The 15,486-nt window shown below is 35.3% G+C and overlaps 1 protein-coding gene across 1 annotated transcript in view; it reads left to right on the top strand.

The window, feature by feature from the left end:
• The first annotated feature begins 5,008 nt into the window (after positions 1 to 5,008).
• The window catches only part of LOC129216869 (uncharacterized), an 85,822-nt gene continuing 75,344 nt past the window's right edge, over positions 5,009 to 15,486 (top strand). Inside the window, exon 1 of the mRNA XM_054851084.1 lies at positions 5,009 to 5,053. Coding sequence (XP_054707059.1) covers positions 5,009 to 5,053 — 45 coding nt within the window. The remainder of the gene's footprint in view (positions 5,054 to 15,486) is intronic.

The following is a 15,486-nucleotide window of genomic DNA, read 5'->3' as shown; positions in this document are numbered from 1 at the left end:
TCATTCAATTGTTTACTCTCTAAATATCACCAACAGTGGCCAAATTGAAATTAGATTTAAAAAAAAAAAAACAAAAAAGAAAAAAAATCGCCAAATTTGTCGCCAAGTTGGCGAAAAAACTTGGCGACCAAAAGACTGGCGATATATCGCCAAGTCTCCGACAAATTATAACACAACTTGAGTTTACATCGAAATTAACAATGATTTCCCCTGAAAAGGGGACAAAAGACCCCCTTTGGAACATCCGAATGCAACCAAAATGAAAGGTGCACAACTAGGCCCCACTAGGAGTCTACGTACCAAATTTCAATTATCTAAGACATAGCGTTTGTATGTTATGCGAGATACATACACACATACATACGTACGTCACGAGAAAACTCCTTGTAGTTAACTCGGGGGTCGTCAAAATGGATATTTCGGGTGTCTGTACGTTCCTAGGCATATATATCCACGTGTGATCGGGTCGGAAAAAAACTCAACATTCATTCGGGGGTGAGAAAAATGGAAATGAAGGACGATTTTAGAGTGAACATTTTTTCGCGAACACAATACTTCCTTTTTTGTAAAAGGAAGTAAAAATACTTATGAGAAGGAAGTCGGCAAGAATTTTCATACAGTTCTGGGAAAAAAACATAGCTGACAATAACCCACTTGTTTTACCAGGTGGGAGTACAAAAATGATAGAAATGAATAACTGTAGGTCGAGAAAAAATAGCGTTTTCTTCTCTCTCTCTCCGAAATATTGCAGTCTTTTTGCCACAAATTATTGGAAACTCCACCACTTAAAATTTAAAGTTATTTCCAAAATACTTAACTCAAAAAGCCCTCATTGAAATTCACTTCATTGCACTCACCATTGTGTGATATTCTTCATGACCATCGATGGACTCGCTGACGACTGTTTTGATCGAGTTCATGGGAATTTTGTCCGTCCGTTCTGAAAGAGTAATGGGTCATTATTTTTTTGTCACACCAAGCACAAAATTGACAATCGTACACGAGTTCATGAATACAGAGAACTAACGATTATCGCCAGTCTTTCACGCTAAATCAAACTATAACATGAATAAAGACAGGTAAAAGTAAGAAATAACGACGTCAAAAGCACAGATTACAGATGACTGCAGACACGTGTTTTGGCGTTACAAGGAACGCCTTTTCCAATGCAAAAGAAATGAGCTTTATGGATGAAATGATGTCGGATTTCTTTTTATTCATAATGCTCATTTCTTTTGCATTGAAAAAGGCGTTCCTTGTAACGCCAAAACACGTGTCTGTAGTCATCTGCAATTTGTGCTTTTTGACAAAAAGGTATTTATTTATCTCGTTTATCTTAAAGACGGGTAATTTTTCTGAACAATTAAAAACATACGATCTGTTTCATTTGAGGAACAAAAACCAATTCAGGAAGTAACAAATATGGGCAGTTTTCCTTGACAATACAATGAACTTTAAAATTTCTGTGAAAGAAATAAACAATGGGCTTTGAAATTAGAGAGAGATGATTCAGAAATGAATTTATATTTAAAAAACTAAAAAAAAAAAAAAAGAGATGATGACTTTTTTTTTACGCTAATTTAATGAAAATAGTGCCTTGGACTTGGAATATCAAACACTTTAAATATTTTCACCCCAAGTTTGTTGCAAACCGAACGACAAAAAAAAATATTTGAATTCAATCATCTTGAATTCAAATTATGTTTTTCGCAATCACGAGTGTGTGTATGTAGGCATGTGTGTGTGTGTGTGTGTGTGTTGGGGGGAGTGTTTGTATGTACGGGGTATGTGTGTTTGTGTCCTGGCATAAGTGGGGGGGGGTATGTGTATGTGTGTGTGGGGGGGTATGTGTATGTGTGTGTAGGCATATGTGTTTGTGTCTGTGTGCAGGCAGGAATGTGTGGGTAGTGGTGTGTATGTATGTATGCGTATGTGTATGTCGGCATATGTGTTTGTGTCTGTGTGCAGGCATGAATGTGTGGGTAGTTGTGTGTATGTGTTTGTGTGTGTGTATGTGTGCTTGTGTGTGTGTAGCTGCTTATGTATGCGCGTGTGTGTAGGACATGGATGCAACCTGGAGACGGCCTTCGCTATAGGTGCAGCATCGTGAGGAGCCCGCCTGTCAGGGTGGCGGTGGGAAAAAATCAAAGGAACGTCAAAAACAGTCAAATGAAAGCAATAAGCAATCGTGATTGCTCAAAAAAAAAAATAAGTTTTATACAGATTAGTTTTCCCAATATTGGCAATTCTAATGTGATTCAATGGTTGACTTTTTAAATATCGTCAATAGTGGCCAAATTAAAACCAGATTTTTTTTATTTTTTTTTAGAAAGCAAAATTTGTCGTCAAGTTGGCGACAAAACTTTGCTACCAAAAACTTGGCAACATATCGCCAAGTGTTTGCCAAATTATAGCACCGCTTGAGTTTGCATTGAAATGAACAATGATTCCCCCCAAAAAAGGTGTAAACGACCCCCTTTGGAACATCCGAATGCAACCAAAAAGGGAGGTGCACAACTAGACCTTGACTAGGAGTCTACGTACCAAATTTCAACTTTCCAGGAGCTAGGATATACCGTTCCTGAGTTATGCGAGATACATACGCACATACATGCGTACACACGGACGTCACGAGAAAAACTCGTTGTAATTAACTCGGGGATCGTCAAAATTGATATTTCGGGTGTCTGTACGTTCTTACGCACTTATCCACGTGTGGTCGAGTCGAAAAAAAAACAACATTCATTCAGGGGTATGCAAAATGCAAATTAAGGCCGACTTTTGAAGGAAATTTTTTTCGCGAATACAATACTTCCTTCACTATGTAAAAGGAAGTAAAAAACGCACGTTTTTGCAGAAATGTAAACTAAAAAGTAAAAATAAATCTCTTGATGTCTAGTATAAGATAATAATTGACCAAACAATTAACTTGAATGTTCAAAAAAAAAAAAAAAAAAAAAACATGGGGTGCTGTCTATTTGCATTTTTGCAAGAACGAACACCGAATGAATAAAATTTAAGACAACTGATTTGGAGCACCCCACGCGTTTTTTTACATTTAAGTTAGTTGTTTGGTCAATTAATTTATCATACCATCCATAGATTCTTTTTTACTTTTAAGTGCACATTGCGACAAAAGCGTGTTTTTTCAAGTTTTTTTAAACTATAAATTTATTTTTTACTTTTATTTGCTTTATGAAAAACAATTTATTTTAACGTAACTCAAAATTTTGTACCTTCGAGGAATTACCTAAAACACGAATAAAAGGCTCGGGTATCAGTCATCAATGTATGTGTTGTCAAATTCTTATTTATATTACTTAAAAATCGTATTTATGGAAAAATTGAGATTTCAATAAAAGAATTGTTCAACAACGACATCGATCAACGATGAATTGTCAATTAAAGGCTTACCTACATTTTGGCATAAAATTAGTTGTTTAAAACAACAATTATTCCCGTTCTAGTTGCCTTCGAATAAATTTTATCTGATGCAGAAAAATTAGGGTTCTCTACTGATATTTAATTCCAATTTATGCCAGCATTTTTCGTCCTCATATTGATGGAATTATACAAAAAAATTAAAATTTTAATAAACTAATAATTAAAAGTTAATGAATGAATTTGATTATAGAACATTGCATTGTCATCGGATCTGAAATCGCGTGGCAAATTTCAAAAGCATCCAATAGCAGGAAGTGGGTAAAATTTGAGTTGCAAGATTCCGTTACAAGATGCATACATACATAAAGATGAAGCAAATAAAAGCGTGTTAAGAGCACGAACTGTTTTTCATTTAAGATAAATAAACACCTTTGTGCTGAACAGTAAAGTAAGACAAAACAACGTTAGAAGAAGCACAAATTTGTAAATTACAGCAGACACGTGTTTCGGCGTTACAGGGAACGCCTTTTTCAATGCAAAAAATAATGAGCTTATGGATGAAAAGACATCCGACAAAAGCCAAGAGCAGATAAGCATGCAGCTTAAAAGATGAAAACAGCGGATTAGCCAAACACCAATGACAAAGTTATAAACCGATCCGGAAGAAATAGGAACCCCTTTTATTTCATTGATCATAAGATCATCTACGTCACAGAATCTCCACTTGTTTTTAAAGCATACTGCAGATCAGGACTGTCGTATTTTCCGCGAGTTATCCGTGGTGGAGGAAATTCACAGGGAAAATACAAAAAAAAAAAAAAAAAAAAAATTTGAATTTTGACATCTTGAATTCAAATTATGTTTTTCGCAATCACGAGTGTGTGTATGTAGGCGCGTGTGTTTGTGTGTGGGGGGTATGTGTGTAGGAGTATGTGCGTTGTGTGTATCGGTATGTGTATGTGGGCATGTGTGTTTGTGTCTGCGTGCAAGCATAAGTGTGTGAGTAGTTGTGTGTATGAATATGTGTATGTGGGGGGGGGTATGTGTATGTGTGTGTAGGCATATGTGTTTGTGTCTGTGTGCAGGCATGAATGTACGGGTAGTTGTGTGTATGTGTGTGTTTTTGTGTGTATGTGTAGGTGTCTGTATGTATGCATGAATGTGTGAGTAGTTGTGTGTATGTTTTTGTGTGTGTGTGTATGTATGCATGTGCAGGGACGTGTGTGTATGTGTATATGTGTGTGTGTGTGTAGGTGTATGTGTGTATGTGTTTGTGTGTGTGTGTGCGCGTGAAGTTGTGTATGTGCGCGTGAAGTTGTGTATGTGTGCGTGAAGTTGTGTATGTGTGCGCGTGTGTGTATGTGTGCAGGACATGGATGCAACTTTGAGACGGCTTTCGCTATTGGAGCAGCATAGTGAGGATCCGGTCGACGGCGATTGTGCGGAGGGTGGCGGTGGGGAAATAAAATCAAAGGACATCAAAACAGTCAAATGAGAAAAATAAGCACTCGTGATTGCTAAAAAAAAAAAAAAAAAAAAAAAAAAAAAAAAAAAAAAACGGAAATTGAAGCAAGTAGCCTTGGGAAAACCAAAACTGCAAGAAAGTGATAATTTTAGTATACAAATGGATGAAGATAAAACATTCATTTTAGAGGATATCATCATGAAGGTAGTATCATCAGTGATGATAGGATGATATCATCATCATATCATCACTGCCTGATAGCCACCTGCCCTGTCTAGTGGTCAGAGGGAGGTCCCGGTTTCGAATTCCGGCTCGGGCATGTTGTACTTTCTCTCTCCTGTCCTCTTCCTTCCTTTATATGAATGTGTTGTTATGCTGTTAATGGTTGCCTTAATAAATGGGTCATTATGGCATGTGTGTACGGTGGAAGTCGGACTTCGCACCAAATGACGGTTCAATTGGAAAAGTAAAGCAGTGCACCCCATATTGCCGGACTGGCTGGGACAAGATAACAACGAGCTAATGTGTGCATCACATGATTTCCTTTTACTCCAATTTAATGTCATTTCCCCATTATTGGCAATTTTAATGTGATTCACTAATTTACTCTCTAAAAATCACCAACAGTGGCCAAATCGAAACCAGATTAAAAAAAAAAAATCGCCAAATTTGTCGCCAAGTTTCTGACAAAACTTGGCGGCCAAAAGACTGGCGATATATCGCCAAGTGTCCGCCAAATTATAACACCACTTGAGTTTGCATCGAAATTAACAATGATTTCCCCCCCAAAAAGGGGGTAAAAGACCCCCTTAGGAACATCCGAATGCAACCAAAAAAGAGGGTGCACAACGAGACCCCACTAGGAGTCCACGTACCAAATTTAAACTTTCTAGGACATACCGTTTTTGAGTTATGCGAGATACATACACACATACGCACATACATACGTACATACAGACGTCACGAGAAAACTCGTTGTAATTAACTCGGGGATCGTGAAAATGGATATTTCGGGTGTCTGTACGTTCCTAGGCACTTATCCACGTGTGGTCGAGTCGAAAAAAAAAAAAAAAAACACAACATTCATTTGGGGGTGAGCAAAATAGAAATGAAGGCCGATTTTTGAAATTTTTTTTTTTTCGCGAATACAATACTTCCTTTTTTATAAAAGGAAGTAAAAACAACACTGTCTGATAACCAGTACATGTGTTGCATGTTGGAGATGTTTCGCGGTGAAATAGATGTCTATGAGTAAATCTGGTCTGACCAATACGAAAACGGGCTGTTGCAATTTGTTCTCTTCTGGTGATCTTTGATGACTTGAAACCATTTGTCGAGAGCTCGATAGAGTGCAGTTCCTTTTGCTATTCTCCATTCTAGCTCTGCTGGCAATAGTTCCGAAGACTGTTGCTAAATGAATTTGTAATGTGTGGAGTCAATTTCATTTTGGGGTAAAAGAGTCAGATTCTGGAGTTTAAAGTACTTAATTCAAAGACTCGGAGTCGGAATCGATCATTTTCCTTTAAAGTCCGTAACTCTGAAAATGTTTGCAGAGTCGGACTTTGGGATCAAGAAGTAGAAGCCGAGGACATGAAATTTCCAAGAGTTGGGGTCAGTCATATTCCTTCCGTGTCTAAATTGTTGCCAAAGCTACGGAGTCCGATTAATTTTTGGGTACAGGAGTCGGATTCGGAGTCGACTGCCCTAAAATTCTATGAATCAGAGTCGATAGTTGGTCCTCAAAAGCTATTTGCAACAGAATTTGTCAAAGGAAATCCGTCTTTAAGATCGGGATCTACATTGACTTTTAGTTTTGCCGTAGGCACTAATGTTAAGGAGTTTAAATAGTTCAAAATTGAACGAAAAACGTTCAAATCAAGACACTTTCTATACATGCTCTTCAAAACCTTTTCCTTACAAGGTCTGTTTGGGGGTCTCCATGGTTCTGTGGTAGAAGCTTCGTCTTCTAAGCCGGAAGTCGTGGTTTCGATTCCCGCCGGTGCCCTGGGTTTTATTTCCTTCTCATGTCTTATAATTACTTTTTGTGCATGTTTGGGAGCAAAGCGTTTGGCACGCAGTCCTCTATGTATGTGATGGTGTTTAGCTTCTAAATAAATAAATAACTAGCTGATGTGTGCATCACATGACTTCCTTTTACTCCAATTTAATGTGATTTTCTCATTCTTGGCAGTTTTAATATGATTCAATAGTTTACTCGCTAAATATCACCAACAGTGGCCAAATTAAAACCAGATTTTAAAAAAAAAATTAAAAAAAACCCGCCAAATTTGTCGCCAAGTTGGCGAGAAAACTTGGCGACCAAAAGACTGGCGATAGATCGCCAAGTGACCGCCAAATTATAACACCACTTGAGTTTACATCGAAATTCACAATGATTTCCCCCTAAAAAACGACAAAAGACCCCCTTTGGAGCATCCGAATGCAACCAAAAAGGAAGGTGCACAACGAGACGCCACTAAGAGTCTACGTACCAAATTTCAACTTTCTAGGACATTCCGTTCTTGAGTTATGCGACATACATACGCACATATATACGTACATACAGACGTCACGAGAAAACTCGTTGTAATTAACTCGGGGATCGTCAAAGTGGACATTTTGGGTGTCTGTACGTTCCTAGGCACATATCCTCGTGTGGTCGAGTTGAAAAAAAAACTCAACATTCATTTGGGGGTGAGCAAAATAGAAATGAAGGCCGATTTTTGGGTGAACATTTTTTCGCGAATACAATACTTCCTTTGTCGTAAAAGGAAAAAAAAAATGTATTTGAAGCAAATTTGCCTCAAAGTTTGATATTGCCTTGAATTTTCCCGTAGGTGCTGATGTTAAGTTTTTTGAACTGTTCAAAATTGAACGATGAATTATTCAAATCGAAAAGTGAAATATGGGAATGAGGTGTGTCTTAGCCGAGATCTTTCGAACAGAAAAGTCAAAATTGCTCGAATCGAACTATTCACTCAAAAGTTATTAGGGAGGAGACAGACATTTTTCTCCATCTCAATACCCTATTTTTCAATTTTAATTTTTTGAGTTATTTCATTTATTTTTGATTTTTTCTTGTTTTTCGCGATACTTTATAGCTGCATTTAAACTTCTTTCATGCTTTTTCCTTCTTTCTCTGACTTTTACTGGGAAAGTAGGCTACAAAATAAACCTAAAGATTTGAACCCTTTGCTCCTCTTTAATTTAGAGGAGCAAAGGGTTCGTATCTTGTCCTCAAGCATTTGACTTTAGTAAAGTAAGAAAAAAGATTCAGTTTACACTGTTTTTTTTTTTTTTTTTTTTGAACTATTCAGTTACACATTATTGGAATACAAGTGCTGTGTGGGTTTTATTTTTACTGTTTGGGTGATCGTTTATTGTACTATCTATGGTTTAGTCATTTTACTCTGCATTGGTTTTCTTTTTACGGTGAGTACGTTTGATTTTAGTGCTTGTGATTTCTTTAATTTTCGCCGTGTGTGTTTGCTTTAACTTTGTTCTCTGCGAATTCTTCGATTTTACTCTCTGTTTATCAACGTTTAAATGGGTCATTTCCCCTAAACAGCGCAATTCGGACAGGGCAAGGAATGTTATTCACTGTGACAGGGGAATGACACTTGGAGGAAATAATGCTTTTTACTGACGATATTATGGTTTCTGTAGGAAAAGGTAACACTACTTTTATGAAATTTAAAAAGATCTAATGTCGTGGTGCACAAAAATTAGTTATTGTGGTCATTTGTTTCTTTTACATATGACAGGGGAATGACAAAAATTAAAATTAACTTATATACTGTCATAACTGCAAACAAAAAAAAAAATCAATGTCACTTGAAGCAAGGTGGAAAAACTCTTTACAAACAAGAGTCAATCACTCATTGAGTGACTATTACAAAATTAAATCAATTATCAGAGACAGGGTAATGACAGTCATTAAAAATACTTAACAAGGTTTGACTTGAAATGTGGAATCACCCAATTATATTTGACAATTGGTTCTTTTTGCAAAAATACACGGTAAGATTTTTTCAATAATGAGGCCAGAATTCAGGGCCTAAATTATGGGATAATACAACTATTACCAGATGTGAGAAACATTCATTCCATTCTTCGACAGGGAAATGACAAAAAAAAAAAAAAAATCAAATGACATTTACTATTTCTTTTTTTTTTTTTTCAAAATAGCGCAAACCTTAAAAAGTCTTTATTTTTCTATTTTACAACATTGCATAACAGTTGTTAAGAGGTTAAACCACAATTGTTTTACAAATATGCATGGCTTCCTGAATCTTTAGAGCTAATTTTGCTTTAAGGTGGAGGTAGAGATACACAGGGGAATAACATTTATCACATACAAAAATATTTAAATGTTTAATAATAATAGAGAGTTTGTTTTAGCTTATTTTATAAATGTTAAAACATTTTGTTAAATCATTCTAGAGTCAGTTTCATTTCCATACATGTTAATTTGTTATTTTTGAAGCAAGGACAAGAATTAAGCAGTTTAGAGAAAATGACTCAAATAAGTTTCATTTTAATTTCTAAAGCGTGATAAGAAAGACCACACTATTTAAAGCAAATCCTTAAAGAAGGAATGAGCTGCGATAGGTTATATTATCCACCATGCTCACCTGACATTGCACCATCTGATTTCCCTTTCTTTCAATCTTGTATGTGACAAAAACTTGTAAGATATCCTAGCCATCCCCAGATATTTTGCTCAAAAACCGATTGTCTACCTATCCGGCATTAAAATGTTTCATGCTACACAGCGAAAGGTTGTTTATTGATTAAAATTGAAAACTCCTTAAAAAAATTTTGTTTCAAGAAAACGATACAGAGAAATTCCGTTACAACGAACGGCAAATTTTGTTTGTTACAAAAGGAATTTCGTTGTAATGGAATGTAAGCAATTTATTGCTGTATATAGTTTAAGTTTTACTCTTTGTATTTTTTAATTTTATGTCATTGTGCTCTTACTTTAATTTTGCCGGGGTCTTTTTTTAAATTTTGTTTTTTGTTCTGTTGTTTTTCTTTGTTTTACTTTCTGCTTTTCAACCGTTTATTTTCGCAATATGGTACTATATTTTCAGTAAGTGCTTGCTTTAGTCAGTTTTTAGTTCGGAAATAACATTCTGGGAGGACTGATTTTATCCTTCCATTCTGTGGGATGATATTCTCAATTTTTCTTGTTGACATATCTTTCATTTCATTTTTTCAGCGTGTGACCTTTTAATTTTCCTGCTGTGTGTTTAATTCGGTCTGTTGTGAAATTATTTTCCTGCGAGTGTGTTTATATTTCTTGTCCTTATGCTTTTAAATGTAAATATGTCTTCTTGAATTTTAGGCTGCTTGAGGAGGTTAAGTACTTTTAATTTTGCGCAATTGTATTATGTTTTAATATGTGTTGGTTTAATAAGCCTTTCTTTAGGAAAACAGGAAATGGGACAACCGCTTTACCCTTTATCATCTTGTGGGACGCTATTATTTTTTTTTATTATTTTTGATTGACTTAAGTTGCTGCATTGTTTTTTTTTTTTTTGTCTGTGTGCTCTTTATTTTCAATTAGTCTTCTTTAATTTTACTGTAAGCATGCTTTATTACCATGTCTCTATTTTCTTCAATTTCTCTGCACGACTGGTTTTTATTTTTACTATCCGTCTTTTTTTTTTTCAAGTATACTATTTGTGTTTTATCTAATATTAATCTGTACATGATTTATTTTACTGCTTTTTCCATTTTTATTTTATATGTGCTGTCTTTAATTTCACCGTGTGTTTGTTCCTTAACTTTACTGTACGCGCGTTCTTTAATTTTACTGCCTGCTTGTTAAAGTTTAATACCATTTAATCTTGGATTATGATAATGCGTTGAGTATGTGTGTGTTTTTCTCACTTTACAATCAGAAAAAAATTGGAGGACTGGTTTGAGCTGTTGAGACCTTATTCTTCATTTCACTTGTTGAATAATGAATTATAGATTCTTTTCTTCGCAGCTGTTCCTTATTCTTCCCTGATGTTCTGTACCTTGTTTGTCTGTTTCTCTAATTTTGTTACGTGTGGAATTATTTTACAGTAAGCATGGTTTCTTCATATAACAGTGTCTGATTTATTTTTCAATGAGGGGAATTTTTACAATACATTTCTCGAGTTCCATCATTTTAGTGCGAGGAATTATTTTTACAGCGAGTGTAATTTTCTGATCTGTGTGTTGCTTTAGTTTTGCTTTCCTCCTCTTTTTATTTATTTATTTTTTACTACATGTATATTCTTTCTCATTACAGTGTATAAAAGTATCTTACTGTGAGTGTGTTTATTTTCCTGTTGTATTTATAAGCTTGACTGTTCGCATATTCTTTTATTTTACTGCCTGTCGTTATATTTTCTTTAAGTCTGCTCTTTAATTTAGTTCTTGTTTACAACATTTAATTCGGTTTTATTTCGCATCATGGTACTATATTTTGAACTCGCGTGTTTCGGTCAGTTTTCAATTTGAAAAAATATTTTTTAGGACTTATTTTATTCTTTGTCATCTTGCGGGGCCTCCTTCTTCATTTCTCCTTGTGTGTGCTTGATTTCATTTGTATGCTCTCTGTGTGTTCCTTACTATTTCTGTCTGTCCGTACTTTAATTTTTTTGAGTGTGTTCTTTACCTGTACTGTGCATACGTAATGCTACTATCTGGGGGAAACTTTTATGACACTAATTGGGTGTTCTGTATTTTTCCTTAAAGTTTATTTTATTGTATGATCTTGCCCTATACTATCTGTACGCCCTGTACCTTTAGTGTGTAGAAATATTTCCCTGCGAGCAAGTTTAATTCATTTGCCTATGTGTTCTGTAATTTTACTGTATGTATATTTAATAACCTTTTTACTCTCTCTGTGTTCCGTCTTGTTACAGTATCTGGGATTACATGGTTATTTTATTAATTTTTTTAATTTTCCAGAGTGTTGTCGGCGTGTTCTTTATTTTTACTTTGTGTATGCATTTTAATTTTACTGTCAGTTTGTTTTTGAGCAATCACGATTGCTTTCATTTGACTGTTTTGATGTGCTATCATTTTATTTTCCCGCCAGCATCCTTAGCAGCATCACCGTCGACCGGCCGCCTCACGATGCTGCTCCTATAGCGAAAACCGTCTCCAGGTTGCGTCAATATACTACACTTACACGCATACATACCCGCACGTACACACAAACACATACATACACCTACATACACACACCTACAGAAACCTACACATACACCCACACACAACTACCCACACACTCATGCCTGCACACAGACACATATGCCTACACACACATACACATCCCCCCGCACACACAAACACTAATACACACAACTACCCACACACTCATACCTGCACACAGACACAAACACACATACCCCCTACACACAAACACACATATCCCCACACAAACGTATAAGCACACACGCCTACATACACACTCGTGATTGCGAAAAACAATTTGAATTCAAGAGGTCAAAATTCAAATTAATTTTTTTTTAATCTTTTTTATAATACTACCTTTTTTTCGAAAATTGTTTGCTGCGACTTACGACTGCGTGTAGGGTTATTTAACCGGACCTGTGTTTACTTTTCTTGTCTGTGTTCTTTGATTTAATGCGCGAGTGTGATCTTGATTTTTACTGGGCGCTGGACTTTTTACTTATGGTTATTTTCACTGTTTATTTGTTTTTAAACTTTACTGTCTTCCTGTTATTTATTTTTACTGTACTTGCCTATGTTACTTTACTAACACGTGTTCTTTTATTATACTATATATGTGTGCATTTTACTTTATTGGGATTATTTTACTGTAGGTGTGTTTATTTCTACTGCCAGTGGTTCTTAAATTTTACAGTACTAACTAGTGTAATTATTTAACTGTGAGTTTATTTTTCCTGCTTCCTTTAAGTTTTACCTTATGTGTGTTCTTTAATTTTACAGTCAGCTTGACGATGTTTAAATCTTTTTTGCAAAATAGTACTATTTTTTTGTATGTTTCTTTTAGTTAACTTTCCATCAGGAATAAAATATTCTCCATATCGCTTGAGACTTTCACTACATTAATTTTCATTTACTTTCCTTTCTGTGCACTTTTTAGTTTCACTCGTCTTTTATGATTTTAATTTTCTTGTCTTTAATTTTACGGCGCGATTGCTCTTTCTTTTTACTGTCCTTGTTTTCTTATTACACCGCTTTCGTATTGTACCAATTTTACTGCGGGATTTGTTTAGCCGTGTAAGTACTATTTTACCGCGAGTGAAGTTTCTAAATTTTCCATGTAAGCGTTCCATAATTTTACTGCAGATGACTGCTGAAATTTTACTGTCCGCTTGCCTAAGTTTAACTCCATTTAGCTAAGAGTTAAGGTACAGTTTTTGGCGCATATGTGCGTCTTAGATTAGAGCGGCGAAAATATTATTGTTTTATTTGTTAATGCCTGTATGATTTTTCCTCTTTACTGTGAATGTGTTTACTTCTTCTGTTAGTATGTAGGATTATTTTACTGCGAGCGATTTTTGAGTAAAACAAAGCGCAGTATGCGCTCTTCACTTTTTCTATGCATGGGAACATTTGTGTGTTTTTAATAATATTGTTTGTTTTCTTACTGGCAGTGTGTGTCTTCCTTAATTTTATCAAGTGGGATTATTTTACTGCGAGTGCGTTTAATTTCTCCCGTCTGTTTACTCTAAGTAATATAATTTAACTCTTTCTTATTTTCTTTTTAATTTCCTTTTTTTAAGCTGTATGTTCTTTCTCATTAATATATGTGCGATAATCTTACTGTGAGTGTGCTCACGTTTTCTGTACGTGCGTAGGATTATTTTACTGCGAGTAATTGTTTTTCTTGTCTGCGAGTCCTCCATTTTCACAGTTAGAGTGTAAAACAAAACATAGAGTGTGCCCAAACGTTTACCATGTGTGCGATAATTTTTAGTGCATTTAGTACTCTCATTTGTTTGGGTGTGTAACCTTCAATTTCACCGAGCGGGACTGTTTTACTGTGTATTCTTTAATTTTGCTGTATATAAATTGTATCGTTTTATTTTCTCTCTTTTCCTTTTTTTTACTGCCAATACGTTCTATCTTAGTGTGTGCGTAATATCGTACTGCGTGTAACTGCTTGATTGGAGTTTTTTTTCTTTGTCTATTTCTTTTAAAACTTTTCTCAATGCCCGTATGATTTTTTCCTCTTTACTGTGAATGTGTTTACTTCTTCTGCTGGTGTGTAGGATTATTTTACTGCAAGCCATTATTTTTCTTGCACATGCGTTTTCTTATTTTACTGTCTGCGAGTTCTCCGTTTTTCGTAAGTGTAAGTCAAATATAATAAAGTGTGCTATAAAATTTTACAATGTGGGGCATAATTTTATTATTTAATTATCTCATTCGTTTTACTACTTTTTTTTGTATTCTTTCCGTTTTCATTTTACTGTGATTAAGATTGTTTCTCTTGTGTGCCCTTTCATTTTACTGTATGCAAGTAGTCTAGTTTTACTATCTGTTTCTTTTATTGTCTTTGTTACTACCAAAACGTTCTATCTTATTACTGTGGGTGGGATTATCTTAATGTAAATGTTTGTTTTTTTCTTTGCGTGTGTTCTTTATAATTTTGATCGTTTTTTTTCCTGCTTTTGTTCGTTTTGTTTTTGTGTGCAACCTTTGTTTTCACTACGTAGTAATATTTTACCGAAAGTGTGCTTGTGTCCTTTATAATTTTTGATTGGAGAGTTTTTTTTTTTTTTTTTTTGAGCAATCACGATTGCTTATTATTCTCATTTGACGGTTTTGGCGTGCTATCATTTTATTTTCCCAAAGCCACCCTCCGCAGCATCACCGTCGATCGGCTCCTCACGATGCTGCTCCTCTAGCGAAAGCCGTCTCCAGGTTGCATCCATATGCTACACACACGCGCATACATACACGCACGTACAAACACATACACACATACATACATACATACACACAACTACCCACACATTCATGCCTGCACACAGACACATGCCTACATACACCATACCCCTCCCCCCCCACACACATTCATACACACAACTACCCACACATTCATGCCTGCACACAGACACAAACACACATGCCTACACACACATACCCCCCACACACAAACACACACGCCTACATAAACACACTCGTGATTGCGAAAAACATTTGAATTCAAGATGTCAAAAATCAATTTTTTTTTAATTTTTTTTTCTCTTATTGCTTGTATGTTTTTTCTGTGAGCCAGATCATCGTACTGAGAGTTGGCTTACTTTTTCTCTCTATTTGTAGAATAATTTTACTGAGAGTAGTTGTAATTATTTTTCCTCTATGTATTTCCTTATTTTACCGTCTGACGCTTTCCGTTTTTTAGAATTTGAGTAAAACAATGCACAGAGTGTGCTCGACTTTTTCCGTGCGTGGGATTATTTGCGTGTCTTTAATAATCTTGTTTGTTTTGTTACTAGCTGTGTGTGTTTTCCTTAATTTTACCCACTGGGATTATTTTGCTTCGAGTACGATTAATTTCTCCTCTTTGTGTGTTTTGAATTTTACTGTATGGTAGTAGTATAATTTTACTCTTTTAATTTTATTGTCGTTTTTTACTACCTATACATCATATC

This window comes from Uloborus diversus, chromosome 2 (assembly GCF_026930045.1).
Source record: "Uloborus diversus isolate 005 chromosome 2, Udiv.v.3.1, whole genome shotgun sequence".
In the NCBI taxonomy this organism is placed as follows: domain Eukaryota; kingdom Metazoa; phylum Arthropoda; class Arachnida; order Araneae; family Uloboridae; genus Uloborus; species Uloborus diversus.
Note: the sequence above shows the minus strand (reverse complement) of the source record. Positions and strands in the feature narration are given on the sequence as shown.